At 42.0% G+C, this 14,468-nt stretch overlaps 2 protein-coding genes across 4 annotated transcripts in view; one reads left to right on the forward strand and one right to left on the reverse strand.

The window, feature by feature from the left end:
* Nucleotides 1-9,513, forward strand: part of RNF183 (ring finger protein 183) — a 90,163-nt gene extending 80,650 nt beyond the window's left edge. For both annotated transcript variants that reach the window (XM_077475055.1, XM_077475047.1), the window contains exon 2: nucleotides 7,463-9,513. In XM_077475055.1, the coding sequence (XP_077331181.1) occupies nucleotides 7,521-8,075 (555 nt within the window). In that variant the 5' untranslated portion in view covers nucleotides 7,463-7,520 and the 3' untranslated portion in view covers nucleotides 8,076-9,513. The remainder of the gene's footprint in view (nucleotides 1-7,462) is intronic.
* A 997-nt stretch (nucleotides 9,514-10,510) lies between these two features.
* Nucleotides 10,511-14,468, reverse strand: part of PRPF4 (pre-mRNA splicing tri-snRNP complex factor PRPF4) — a 74,763-nt gene continuing 70,805 nt past the window's right edge. For both annotated transcript variants that reach the window (XM_077475069.1, XM_077475080.1), the window contains exons 10-14: nucleotides 12,955-13,044; nucleotides 12,738-12,860; nucleotides 11,826-11,933; nucleotides 11,626-11,744; nucleotides 10,511-10,878 (exon numbers count right to left, since the gene is read on the reverse strand). In XM_077475069.1, the coding sequence (XP_077331195.1) occupies nucleotides 10,685-10,878; nucleotides 11,626-11,744; nucleotides 11,826-11,933; nucleotides 12,738-12,860; nucleotides 12,955-13,044 (634 nt within the window). In that variant the 3' untranslated portion in view covers nucleotides 10,511-10,684. The remainder of the gene's footprint in view (nucleotides 10,879-11,625; nucleotides 11,745-11,825; nucleotides 11,934-12,737; nucleotides 12,861-12,954; nucleotides 13,045-14,468) is intronic.

Here is a 14,468-nt window from a genome sequence, read left to right on the forward strand (position 1 = left end):
CCGCATATGAAAACGGTGGTCAAACCACATATGTGAGGTATCGCCGCGATCGGTAGAGCGAGAGCAATAATTCTAGCCCTAGACCTCTTCTGTAACGCAAAAAATGCAACCTGTAGAATTTTTTAAATGTCGCTTATGGAGATTTTTGAGGATAAAAGTTTGACGCCATTCCACGAGCGGGCGCAATTTTGAAGCGTGACATGTTGGGTATCAATTTACTCGGCATACCATTATCTTTCACAGTATAAAAAAAAATTGGGCTAATTTTACTGTTGTCTTATTTTTTTATTCAAAAAAGTAAATTTTTTTCCAAAAAAAGTGCGCTTCTAAGACCGCTGCGCAAATACGGTGTGAAAAAAAGTATTTCAATGACCGCCATTTTATTCTCTAGGGTGTTAGAAAAAAAACAATATAAAATGTTTGGGGGTTCTAAGTAATTTTCTAGCAAAAAAAACTGTTTTAAACATGGAAACACCAAGTCCGAAAAAGAGGCCTGGTCCTTAAGTGGTTAAAGTAAAACATAATGCACCCCCTTCTCTGGGGCTTCTTATTCCCAGCTCATACTTCCATTGCTGGTATTTGCAGTTACATCCTGGTGCTCAGATCCGGATTGACAATTAACTGCTAGACACCTAGTGCCCGCCTTAAAGAGGAACCAAGCAATCAGGCAAGTTTCTGATCAAAGACCGTCTCTAAATTGTGTTTCCTGAGAAGCTCCACTCTGCCAGCCAGGTGAGAGACGAAATTCACGTTTCTTAAGCCTGGTATACATGGGGAAAAAAAAAAAAAAAAAAAAAAAAACTGACAGATTGCTGTACTAACACAAGCGATGTTAGAACAGCGATCTTCCTTGCTGAGCTATTGTGTTCTGACAGGGGTACCCCTCAACCGAACACACCAGTTTTCGCTCGCAGCCATTGGCTACCAGTGCTGATTTTTCAGAATGACGGGGAGCTGTACACGGGCCAAAAGTTGCTGCCACACCAACCATTTTCGAGCGATTTTTTTCAGCCAGTGTGTACTGGCTTTAGAGTTTGTTCAGAATGTTGGCCAGATGAGCAGTAAAAGCAGGTGGTTGAGCCATGGTTTTACTGCCCCCCCTAACTGCCCACCTAAAGATGGACTTGCTCGGGGTTGTACACATGCAAAGACTGTAGGGTTGCCATCTCATCCCTTTATACCCAAAAACATATGCATTACATGGGTTCTGAGGCTTATTAAATGCATATAAGGCAACAAGCGAGTTTAATTACCACCTTAATCAGCCACAGAACCTGTGTAATTAATTGGTGTTCAGGTTTAAAGAGATGAGGTGGCAACTATAGAAGGCTATAATTCTTTTTTCACATCCATCCCAAAAATGAAACAGTATGCTGCATTTGGTGGGTGGTACCACTGCTGAATGTGACTCATTCATGTATATGGGGTGTGCAGCAACTGGTGGTGTGGCATCAATGAGATTAAAACAGAAAGTAGAATGTTTATTTTATATTATGCTGAACATAACAGAAGTAGCTGGAATTTACAAAGGTGGTCAGGAACACCCAAAACTCCCCCAGATGGACAGAAAAAGATTTGAATTGTGGCAGGGAGAGAACACTGTTGGAGCATTCAAGCCAAAAAAAAAATCCAGGGGCTAATTTGGCCCACCAAGCTCCACCCTGAACTAAAATTTCACTTTTGAGTGAACTGATGCTTAACCGGTTCCCGATCTGCGCACGCTGATGTACGTCGGCAGAATGGCACAGCTGGGCAAATGGGTGTACCGGTACATCCCTTTAAATTTGCCCCTGTGCCATTGCATGCGTGCCACCCGGGAACTCCGTGAGTTGGGTCGCGGGTCCCATGGACTCGATCGCCGTGAGGATACCCACGATTGCCTCACGGAGAGGAAGAACTCGGAGATGTAAAAAAGCATCTCCCCATTCTGCCTAGTGACAGTGTCACTGATCTCTGCTCCCTGTGATTGGAGGAGAGATCAGTGACGTGTCACATGTAGCCACGCCCCCCAGTTAGAATCACTCCCCAGGACACACCTAACCCCCTACACTGCCATCTAGTGGTTAACCCCTTCACTGCCAGTGTCATACAGGAATCCGTGCATTTGTATAGCACTGATTGCTGTATAAATGACAATGGTCCCAAAACAAAAATGTGTGAAAAATGTCTATGTCCGTCATAATAAAAAAAAATCACTGATCGCCACCATTGCTAGTAAAAAATTTTTTTTTTTTTTTTTTTTTTATAAAAATGCCATAAATATATCCCCTATTGTGCAAACGCTATAACTTTTGCGCAAACCAAATGCTTATTGCGTTTTTTTGTTTTTTTTTTACCAAAAATATGTAGAAGAATACGTATCGGCCTAAACTGAGGGAAAACAATTTTTTTATATATTTATGGGGGATATTTATTATAGCAAAATGTAAAAAATATTTTTTTCAAAATTGTCGCTTTTTTTGCTTATAGCGCAAAAAATAAAAACCGCAGGGGTGTTCAAATACCACCAAAAGAAAGCTCTTTTTTGGGAAAAAAAGAATGTCAATTTTGTTTGGGAGCCACGTCGCACAAACACAATATTCGGTTAAAGCGACGCAGTGTCAAATCGTAAAAAGTGCTCTGGTCAGGAAGGGGGTAAAATCTTCCAGGGCTGAAGCGGTTAAAGTGGTTGTAAACCTCAGTCATGAAATATGAACAAAGCATATCCCTCTATAGTGTGTACTTGTCTTAATTACGAGCACTAAGTGTCACTTTTGTCTGCTGCTTTATTCCCATGCTATCAGCATGAATCACTTCTGACAAATTTTCCTGACACACACAAAAAAAAAAAATTTAATTGTTTTACATTGGATGGGGGGTTACAAGGATGTCTGGTACATCTAATGGAAGGTTCACTTTAAATTTCAAATGACAACTGCAGTTCACGCTCTTCAGATTTATAAATGACAATTGCGGAATCAAAAGAAAAGCTGTACATAATATGGAGGAGATAAGATGGCAGGGCACTTCCTGAACAGATGGCTGCAGAATGGGAGCAGGAAGTGGGAGAGGGCAAAGTTCTGTGTGTTTTACAACAGCCAACTGTTTAGGAACTCCGGGAGTAATTTACAAAGACTGGCCACAGAGTACAGCACAACACACACAACCTGTCATGGTATTTTCTTTACCAGGTCAGGCATCTAGGCCATTATATTCATTTTGTTTTTTTACCAGACGGATGTTCTAATCCCTCTGCACTCTAAAACTAAAAACACAGTTTTGCCTTAAGAGTTGTAAAGGCAGAAGGTTTTTTTTTTTTTAATCTAAATGTATTCTCTGCATTAAGATAAAAAGCCTGTGTGCAGCAGCCTCCCTAATACTCACCTGAGCCCCATCTCTGTTCACGAGTCCCTCAGCCGGCCAGAACCGTCCCTCCTGATTGGCTGAGAAACAGCAGCAGTGCCATTGGCTCCTACGGCTGTCAAAGTTAGTCAAACAGCAGCTCTGTGTCTGACTGGACACACGGAGCTGCAGCTCGGCTTAGGTGCCCCCATAGCAAGCTGCTTGCTGTGGGGGCATTCAACAGGAGAGAGGGGCCAGGAGCAGCGAATAGGGACCCGAGAAGAGGAGGATCCAGGCTGCCCTGTGCAAATCCACTGCAACAGAGGAGGTAAATATAACGTTTATTTTTTTTTTAAATCGCCTATTAACTGGCCATACATATTAGTTGCCCACTTCAATACGGGCACTCTCACCCCTTCCTGCCCAGGCCAATTTTCAGCACTGTCGCACATTGAATTAGAATTGTGAGGTCATGCAATACTGTACCCATATGAAATTTAAATTTTTTTTAGACAGATACTTTTGGTGGTATTTAATCGCCACTGTGGTTTTTTTTTTTTTTTTTGCTAAAGAAACAAAAAAAATTTGGGAAAAATAAAAATTTTTTTTCATAGTTTATGAAATTTTGCAAATAAGTAATTTTTTTCGCTTTACTGATGAAGCTGCACTGATAATCATCAGTGGCAAAAATGTAGGCAAGGAAAGATATATCCGCTCCAGGAGGTCAGGCGACTGTAAACCTCTTCACCAGTATAGAAGCCACAGGTGCTGGCAATTGCAGATAGCAATAATTGGGAAGCAGGACTTGACAGCCGCACTCTGAAGAAATTGCCTTTTTATTCAGAGAATCACATCAATCAAAGATACATGCCACAGGAGACAGGGGATCTGATGCGTTTCACACTAACAGTAGTGCTTATTCATAGCTATGAATAAGCACTACTGTTAAATGCGTCAGTCCCCTGTGGCATGTATCTTTGATGTGATTCTTTGAATAAAAAGCCAATTTCTTCAGAGTGCGGCTGTCCAGACCTAGTGCCAAGAATGTACTTGACAGTTATTGGCTCTACTTCTCACAGACACAACGCACGAGGAAAGGATTGACGATAACCGCAAAGTCTGTTTACTTGTGACCAGCGGATCACATGCTAAAGGGCCTCTGTGATTTGCCCTTTAGACCCCTTTCAAGCTTGAAATCGCCTCCCATTCATTCAACTGTGACTTTTCACACTGGGGTGGTGCGCTTGCGCGACGTTCCGAAAAGTCCTGCAAGCAGCATCTTTGGGGCACGTTAGGAGCGTTGTATTTATTGCTCCCAAAACTCCCTGCCCATTGGAATGATGGGCAGCGCTTCGGAAGTGCCATAACACTGGAGTTTTTAACCCCTTCTTTGGGGTTAAAAGCAACCGATAGCGGCTGAAAAGTGCTGTTTAAACAGCGGTAAAGCGCTGCACATTTTAGCAAACACAACTCCAGTGTGAAAAGGACCTTAATGCTAGCAGCTGTGTCCAAAAGGACATGGAAGGTCCACGGGTGCCCTCCCATGAGAGAGCTGTGCTGTAGCCACCTTTCAGCTATAGTGTGGTACTAAAGTGGTTAAGGCCTCATGCACATGGGAAGATAAAAATGCCACTGTTATTTGTGGCTATGCACAAGCATGAATTTTGCTTGCAGCGTTCAGGGGCATGAAAAATGCCCCAAAGCTGCATTTGGAGAGGCATTTATGAGCATAATTTACACGTCTAAATGAGTGCTTATGAGTGTAAATACCTGAATTTGGCCTGGTATCAGCCTTTTGTGGTCCCTGTACAGTAGAATTGGAGTGTGAAAGGGAAAAGAAGCACATGGCACCAATCTATTAATGTTCTGACAAGAAGCATGCTGATTGGAGGAGAGAGCAGAGTGACAGAAAATGAACTCATCACTGTGCTACTTGTACTATCACTATCCAGTTACAGGCTGGGGGGGGGGGGGGATCCAGTATGATCTGACTTCAGACAAGGTTAGGTTGAAAGATATGGTGGTCACCAGACTCATGACAGCTTGTGGCAGAAAAGTGTGCTGTCAGAAACCTCTCGATTCAATGTCAATATTTTCACAAAAGCTTACTTTATTATTGTATTTTTTAACAGCTATTCATTTTATTTTGTTTTTGGCTGCAGTTTTGCTTTAATCTAAATAATGTGAGGGCCTAGCTAAACAGTCTGATAAAGTGATTGTTATTTAATCACTTCAACCCCAGAAGAATTGGCTGCTTAATGACCAGGCTTTTTTTTGCGATACAACACTGCGACGTTTTAACTGACAATTGCGTGGTCGTGTGACGCTATACCCAAAAAAATTTGACATCCTTTTTTTCATACAAATAGAGATTTTGGTGGTATTTGTTTGCCGCTGTAGTTTTTATTTTTTGCGCTATAAACAAAAAAAGTGACAATTTAGAAAAACACAATATTTTGTACCTTTTGCTGTAATAAATAGACCAAATTTTTTTTTGTTTCAAAAAAGCAAATGGTTTCTGCAATTTATGCCACTATGTATTCTTCTACAGATTTTTGGTTAAAACAAAATAAAAAATTGCAATAAACTTATATTGATTGGTTTGCGTAAAAGTTATAGCGTCTACAAAATAGGGAATAGATTTACGGCAATTTTATTTTACTAGTAATGGCAGCGATCTGTGATTTTTTATTTTTTTTTATCGCAACTGAGACATGAGAGACACATTTTTGGGTTGACTCTACAGCGATCAGTGCTATAAAAATGCACTGATTACTAGATAAATGTGACTGGCAGGGAAGGGATTAACCGTGTTCCCTACGTGTGTGTTCTAACTGTGAGGGATGGGACCGACTATAGGAGATGAGAGATTGTGGTTCCCAGCTCATAGGAACTCACAATCTCTCTCTCTCTCCTCTCAGAGCTGGGATGTATGTGGTTACTAGGGATGAGCTCCGGCGTGTTCACATGTTCAGAGCCCGCCAGGAAGTCAGCGCAGGCAGTGAGACATTGCCTGATCTCTGCAGCTGTGCATCGGGGCAATGTCTCACTGCCTGTGATTAGCGCAGCGCGACTTCCTGGCGGGCTCTGCCCATGTAGTGTGTGAACACGCCGGAGCTCATCCCTAGTGTTTATACACACACATCCCTGTTCCGCTTTTTGTGCGGCGGTCTTGGCGATCGCTGGTCATGGGCATCGGCACCCTCGTGTGCCTGCTATCTCGCTTAAAGGAGCCGATGTACAGCTGAGACTGTTCCCGGGATTGTGCCGACCTGCTGCAGTATAATGACTGCAGCTGGTCGGCAAGTGGTTAAAAAAAAAAAAAAAACATGATATACTTGCCTCCACTATGCAGTTGGATTTGCACAGAGGAGCAGCCTGGAACCACCTCTTCTCAGGCCCTTCTTTGCTGCTCCTGGCCCCTCCCTCCTGTTGGGTGTCCCCACAACAAACTGCTTGAGCTGCAGCTCCATGTAGCCATACAAACATGGAGCTGCCGTTCGTCCGCGCCCCCTCGCCCTCTTGATTGGCTAACTGACTTTGACAGCTGCGGGAGCCAAAGGTGCCGCTGCTGTGTCTCATCCAATCAGGAGAGAGAGTCTTGGATGGCCGAGTAACTAGTGAACATCGCTGGAGAGAGAGGGAGCTCAGGTAAGTATTAAGGGGTGCTACAAATAGAAGGGTTTTTATATTGATGCATAGAATACCTTCTGCCTTTACAATCCCTTTCATTTGTACCCAGTCAGGTAGGCTTTGCACTATATAGTTGTTGGTAAATCTAAAGGTAATTGTACAGTCAGAACAGTGAATTTAAACCCACCTTATCATTACCCTTAAAGTGACCCTCCAATAATACAGTGAACAAAAGTCTACTTCATACTGTATAGTGTTGGGATTTTGAAATTTTCCAAAATAAGAGAGCCAATGAGAAGTTTTGTAAGAATGAGGTGATAATTAATACAGAAAATCTATATTGAATAAAGCTGGCCATAGATGGAGCGATCCATTAACACAGTCATTGTTGATGGGGCAATCCCTCCCACAAAGCTATTGTGTTCCGCTGGTGGGGGGAGAAAAGTATACATATTTTGGTTACTTTCACATATTGCATCATCTCTTTTTTTTTTTCCTCCCCCAAAAGGTGAAATTTTACTTTGGATGTACGGGCATGCACAACTAATGATAAACAAGGCATCGGCATGGCAGACACCACAAAGCTGGACCCAGACTATGAGTGCCCCATCTGCTGGAACCCTTACAATAACACCTTCCGCATGCCCAAACTCTTAACATGTCACCACTCCTTTTGTTTGGAGTGCCTGGCCCGTCTGAGCTTTGCCACTCATATTCACAACCGGCTGCAATGCCCACTGTGTCGCCAAACCACAGCTCTCCATTTAGATCAGACTGTTACGGACTTACCCACCAACACTGCCATACTGGGCCAGCTTAAGCTAGAGCCAGATCGAAATGGACTATGTGCTAGAGACTCTCGGAGGCTAAATTTCTTCCAGCGGCCACCCTCCGTCTATACCCTCAACATGGGTCATGACATGGGGTCCATAGACGATACTCACCAGACGGACCTCCAGCCCACATTAACCACTATTCCCTCAGATGAATCTACCTGGCAGTGTTTGCACAACCCTCAGTTCCGGATGTTCTCTTACCTCATGTTTACCATGCTGGTGGTGAGCTTGCTTTTAATATTTTCCATATTCTGGACTCGTAAGATGTTATGGGGACCAGGCTGACACAAATCAGCGGCATGATGATACTGTCACAACACACCCCTTCTGCTATCCAGCTGCAGCCTGCGTGGATGGACAATGTGACTTTCTATCTGCACAAGTTGAAGAAATCATAAAACAAGAAACAGAATGGGATGCAACTTTCATCTGCCAACTAGTCCCCATGGTTGTACTGTTAAAATGGACTTTAATTGAATGTTAAGCTTTACTGAAACCTGTACAAGGATAAAAAAAAAAAAGTTCTCCTGCATCTCCATATGACAACGCTTGGGGCTAGCAATTGGTGGAGGAGTATCACTGTGTTGCTCTGTACACAGACGTACTGGCTCCAGCATCAGAGGAGTGGGGATAAAAAGTAAGATTTGATAGATCAAATAGAAGTTTACTTTTAAACCCTTGCTGCTGCCTACAATTTTTTTTTATAAAAAGCCATAAAACTTGAATGGATTTTCTCAGTTTCTGACCAGTCTGTTTCTCTGGACCCTGGCTATATAAAGGAAGTGTAGATATGATGTCTGTGCCTGAGCAGCCGGTCAGTCATTTTGTCTCACACAGAACCCACCACTAGCCGAGTGCTACTCGCCTCCACAAGCTCTGTCGCCATCATCTGCTGGGTTTAGGATCTTCACACGTTTTGACTGGTCAGGCTGGGATTGCATAACTAAAGCTCATGTGCAAGAAAGTTAATTCAACACTTGGCAGTTAACGAGATTGTATAGTGAGCTGCACATGTACAATTCATAAGGTGAAAGTCCTTTATTGCAGAGAAGACAAAGAGGGGAAATGACTAAAGCTGGCCATAGATGGATCAAAATGTTGCCAGTTCAGCAGAGATCGTATGCATTTCAATCCATGTGTGCCCGTCCTAGTTCCACAGACATCGATCTTTGGAAAACTTTAGTTGATCAGAGGCTACAGCCACTGATAAGTGTATTCTGACTGGAGAATTCCACTGCCAGAATATGTTTTCTCTAGCGGGAAGATTTCTCTATCCACAGCGCTTGTGTAAATGGAGGAATCTGTTAATTTTTTATTTTCATTCAACCCGCTAGCAAAAATTAAAAACAAATACTAAACATTTATGGCGAGCTTAATGCTGGAGCAACCAATCAGCTTCTAGCTTTCATTTTCAAAGCTTAACTGAAAAAGTTGAAGCTAGAAGCTGATTGACTACTATGCACAATGCACAACTTCTCCATGTATAGCAAATCCCTCCCTATGTATATCTCTTCTGCAATAAACAAACCTTTCTGCACGCAAATTTTATATATTTTTTTTTTCCCCCTACATTTTCTGCTTTCCTGAAAAGAAAAAACACTTGTTGTTTCATAGCAAAATGTTCTGTAAACTTTTGGCCAATTTTGCTTCAGTAGTCAAATCAATTACCATTTTAAATAGTTGTATATATTCCGCCACTAATTATAATTGTATTCGTAAATAAGCAAGGCATCAAGTCTTCTTTTAAAAAAAAATATGTAAAATTACCTGATGATCTAACCTTTAACCACCCTGCTTTTAGTGGGTGGTGTGACGGGGGGGGGGGGGGGGGGGGGGCGCAAAAAAAAAAAGAGCTAAAAAAAAAAGCACACACCAAAAAGCAGGATCCACTGTGTATACCATAAAGCTATATAGTAAATAATGCACAATGACCTGCATAAGTAGACACATCCAAAGCACTTAGGTGGGGTAAGTGAAAATGTAATGTGTATACACCAAGAATCTAAAAAGGATAAAATCTATATATTGTTCATGCAAAAAAGAAAGCAACAAATATTATAAAATAGTGTGCAACTGTGTCCAAAGGTTAATAGTGAGTTACTTGAATTTTATATGACCTATATTTAATGTTATATTCATCACTATTGTTACTTTTAAGAGGGGGGGGCTGGGTGGCACCGAGTTGTTTTGGGGGTACCACGTCACACTTTTTGCCACTCCCAATTGAGAGAATATATAGGTGTTTCTTATACTTGGGTATATGGTATGCTGGGTGACAATTTATATTGCTCACGCTATAGGTAGCACCACTGACCCCATATTTTACATTTTCCAATTACACCTGGAGCTCCTCTAGGGGAGCTTCATTCTGGGGAGGCAACCACCGAGACTATCAAAATAAGTGCAGCTTTGCGTATTGGCAATCTTTGTTCTCATACCAATTCTTTGGCTCCACTACTGTCACTAACTATGAACAAGAATACAGCGAGTGAAGAAGTCCTAACCTGTATATTTTGCAACATACTCACCACTATTTGTTCCAGTGATGAGCTAAAAGTATATGATGGCTCAACCCAAAATAAAGAATAATGGAGTATGATACTTCAAATGTCAATACAATACGTGATTCAGCTTACTGCCTGCCTGAATGAGAACTTGCAGTTTTTTAAGGATCTCAGCTGTTGAGATATCTGTAAAATAAGCACTACCACAAAAGTAACTCGACTTTAGGAAAAATGTTTCTTTTAATGTAACTTATATAAAAAAAAAATCAACAAGAAGGAAAACTAAACATTTTCTGCTCCATGGTACTGAGGTGTCTTCCATAATGAGAGGTTGAACACTTCTTGATGCTCTGGTACAAACTGCTTGATAATTGTTCTTTGTCATAAATGTCACTCCGCCGTCCACAGCTTAAAAGTTCTATCATAGGAGCAGGTGGCAATAAGCTCTCCATCATGTGAGATGTCCACCCCCATCACCTTACCCTCGTGTCCGGCCAGGGTCTTCAATGGAGACCAGAGAGGGTGAGTCCACACCTTGGCTGTGTTATCATAGGCTGCTGTCAGGAGATACTGACCATTTGTAGCTGCAAGATAAGAGAGGTGGGCTGTTTTCATGCAGACCATGCATACTGCTCCAACAGAATATCAAGTCAAAGGCCACAATGGATTCAACACACTCAGGCAAAATGAGTACAGAGTGCATTTAAGACCTCCCAACACACAAAGTGCATGCAGCCTGTCTGTTCACTAGAAACTGGGGACTTCAAGAGTGCAGCTTATTCTTTCACTAGAGACATCACAGAGAATGCAGCCTATTCATTCACTAGGGACATTACAGGGGTTATTTGCTAAAACTGGAACACTCAATCTGGAGAAGCTGTACATAGTAACCAATCAGCTTCCAGGTTTTAATGTCAAAGCCTAACTGAACAAGCTGAAGTTAAAAGCTGACTGCCCCCCCGTCTATACACTAAAACTGTAGCCTATGCACTACCTGGAAACCAATAACATCACTAATAATGCAGTTTATCCATTCAGTAGAAGACCAGTGACATTCACTAGAGTCCGGTAACAGAATTGTGCATACAGCCAATTAAATCATTAGAGACTGGTGACATCACTAAGAATGCAGCCTGTCCGTTCACTTGAAAACGGTGACACCACTAAAAATGCAGGCTACCCACTCATTGAAGATCAGTGACATCACTGACAATGCAGGTCACCTATCCACTACAGTCAGATGACATCACAGAGAAACAGAATGTCCACTTACTAGGAAACCATGACATCACTTATAACCAGCTAGAGAGAATGTAAAAGTTAATACTCACGCTGAAACTTCACTCCACTGATCAAGTTCTGATGAGCAGGGATGGTATAGATACAGCGCCTCTGACGCAGATCCCACACTTTGCAGGTGTTATCACCACTGCCTGTTGCTATGTGATAACTAAAACACAAAAAAACTAAAACTTAGAATGTTGCAATAGCTGAACTGCTCATGCTAAACATATAATCTTCTGAGATTTACCCATTAGGGGAGAAGCTGATCCCATAGATCTCTTTTAGATGACCTTCCAGGAACATGATGCAGCGACCAGTCCTCAGATCCCAAACTCGACCAAAAGAATCCAGGCCTCTAAATGGTCAAGAGGTCACAGGGTTATGTGGGTAAAGAACCATGATTAAAATAATAAACTCAGGTCACATACTCTCCCCTAATTATAGTCCCCAATTCACCCGTTCCTTAAAGTGAATTTCAAGTTACAGAATTACATTAAGTAAGCTGGTATACGAAGATATCCCCATTACAAAAAATCTTGTGCAACACTGAAATATTTTTTTCTCTGGGTCTTTCCAGCTGGGTTCTATTTGTTACCTATAGCTCTGTGGGAGTCAGAGGCACTAACTGGCTGTTTGAGTAGAGTCAGCCAATCAATGCCTCTGTTCAACATGGATCTAAGCAAACAGAAATAAGCCAAAAAGATGGTGGGGCCTGGTCATAGTTTGCACCAGCGGACAGATATTTCAGTGGTACATATTGATAATTTAAAACTTAGACCAGTTCCTGTATCACTCTGAACAATGAATGGAATATAGATTATAGGACATACCACCAATGTCACGTGACACCTATTGTAGAAGGCCACTTTCATGCGATCGGATCCGCCTGTCCCTTTTTCAGGCGGATCCGAGTGGGCCGCCTATTGATATCTATTGGCAGGCGGATGAGCTAGTGGAGTTCGTCCAACGGATCCGCCCCGTGTGAAAGGGGCCTTAGTGGAAGAAACATTGTGCATTGAGAAAAATGTACTATTCTTGAAGAGCAGGAAGATTGAGAAGAGTTAATGTCAGGTCTTGCTTCTCAGGAGAGTTAAATCACAACAGCAGACTTGTTCCCCTGATACCCTCACACAGTCACAGCGTGATTCTTTCTCCTTACCCGGTGCCAGCCAGAGACCCGTCTATGTGGAAGGAAAGGTCATACACCCCTTTACTGTGTCCTTCCTGATGTAGAATTTCTTCCTGAGCTTCCAGATCCCATAAGCGCCATGAACGGTCATAGCTAAAACAATCACCAAGAAAACAAGACAATTATCATTTACAGAAGACAATCTGTGTTAGTCCCCGTTTCCTGTCCACAATGCCAGACCGCTCACCATGTGGTCCCCAAGAAACGTCCAGATGGATGCCATGTCACTCTTGCAACCCTCACAGTGTGACCTTCAATGTCTGCAACTGGTTCATCACTGCAAAAACACAAATATTGAACGGAAGACAGTTAAATTTATTTGACTTTTTTTAAATAAAGTAACAGACCCAGGAAACACTTCCTCTGATAGATGGGTAGTAAAAACTCAAAGATTTGTAATGAGTACACTTTATATTGGTGGTACATTTTAAAGATGACTTCCTGGTATGGATATTTTATACAGGGTAACATTGGTACAGCTTGGAACTACATAACTATGCATATATTATACCTGCCGGATGCCACTGGAAGCTGGAAATCACTATAGCAGAAACCACTACCTTAGCGATCTCCATTTGCTTCCATGCCCCTTACTGAGCAGCCAGCCTTCTGCATTCTGAACACAGGGGGTGGGACGCTCGGTATAGGAGCTTGTCAGAGATTCAGGCTGATTTACTAAAGAAGTTGAGAATCTTCAGTCAATAAGTTGAGTGAATATTCCCTTTTAACTATCCAATCCATGTCAAAAGCAAATTCCTGTGTACATATTTTGTCTGCAAGATTTATTTCAAACTGGAGTTTGCTTTTCACATGAATAGATAATTTAAGTGAATATTTACACAATTTATAAAGTAAAGATTCTCGGCTCCCCCAGTAAATCAGTCACATAAATCAAATACACTGAATTCTTCAATGCTCCCTGTGGTGGCCAAACTAAAAATCTCTGTATTTAACACAACAAAAATATTGAAGAGTCAAATAAAAAATCTGATAAGGTAAACACTACAACTCCTCCTCTAAATATGTGTTTACTGAAAATACACCACAGTTTTCCTTTAAAGTGTCACTAAAGGAAACATTTGTTTTAGTTGGATAGAGTGGAGAGGAATTAGAAACCCTTGTTAGGTTTTTATTGCTGTCTGTACTTTCATTAGGGAGATTAATCCTATTTGCCCTGTTTACCATTATCGTCAAAATTAAAAGTAAAAGAAAATCCTACATTTTGGGTTGACATTACAACAGGAATAGAGGGGAAATCTTCCAATGGAGACACTAGTTCTAGTGACCCTGGTGATACACCAGGATTTCCTCTCACTTCCTGTTATACTATGGGACAGAAAGAGAAGGAAAACCACTGCAGTGGGATACAGATGGCAAAAACAAAACTGAAAGAAGTTAGAACTAGAGGCGCACTGAAATTTCAGCCGCTGAAAATTGTGTTTTTTCATTCAGCTGAATGAAAAAGACCAGCCGATACCGAAAAGGGGGCGTAGTCTGCCCCAGGTGCCGCCCAATGCGGGAGTGTCATCCTGGCGCGCCCAGTCCTCCACTCCTTCCTCCCCTTGATCTGCGTGTTTCACAGAGCTGAATTGCCCAGCAGCAGTAACAATGTGCCAAACGGCACACTGATCCAATGGTAGGTCATTGAATCAGCGTGACTTGATTACAGGAGGCAGGACATTGTTACTGCGGCCCGAGCAA

The sequence above is a fragment of the Lithobates pipiens genome, unplaced genomic scaffold, assembly GCF_037356315.1.
Source record: "Lithobates pipiens isolate NorthernLeopardFrog02 unplaced genomic scaffold, aLitPip1_a1.2 Scaffold_1, whole genome shotgun sequence".
Lineage (NCBI taxonomy): Eukaryota > Metazoa > Chordata > Amphibia > Anura > Ranidae > Lithobates > Lithobates pipiens.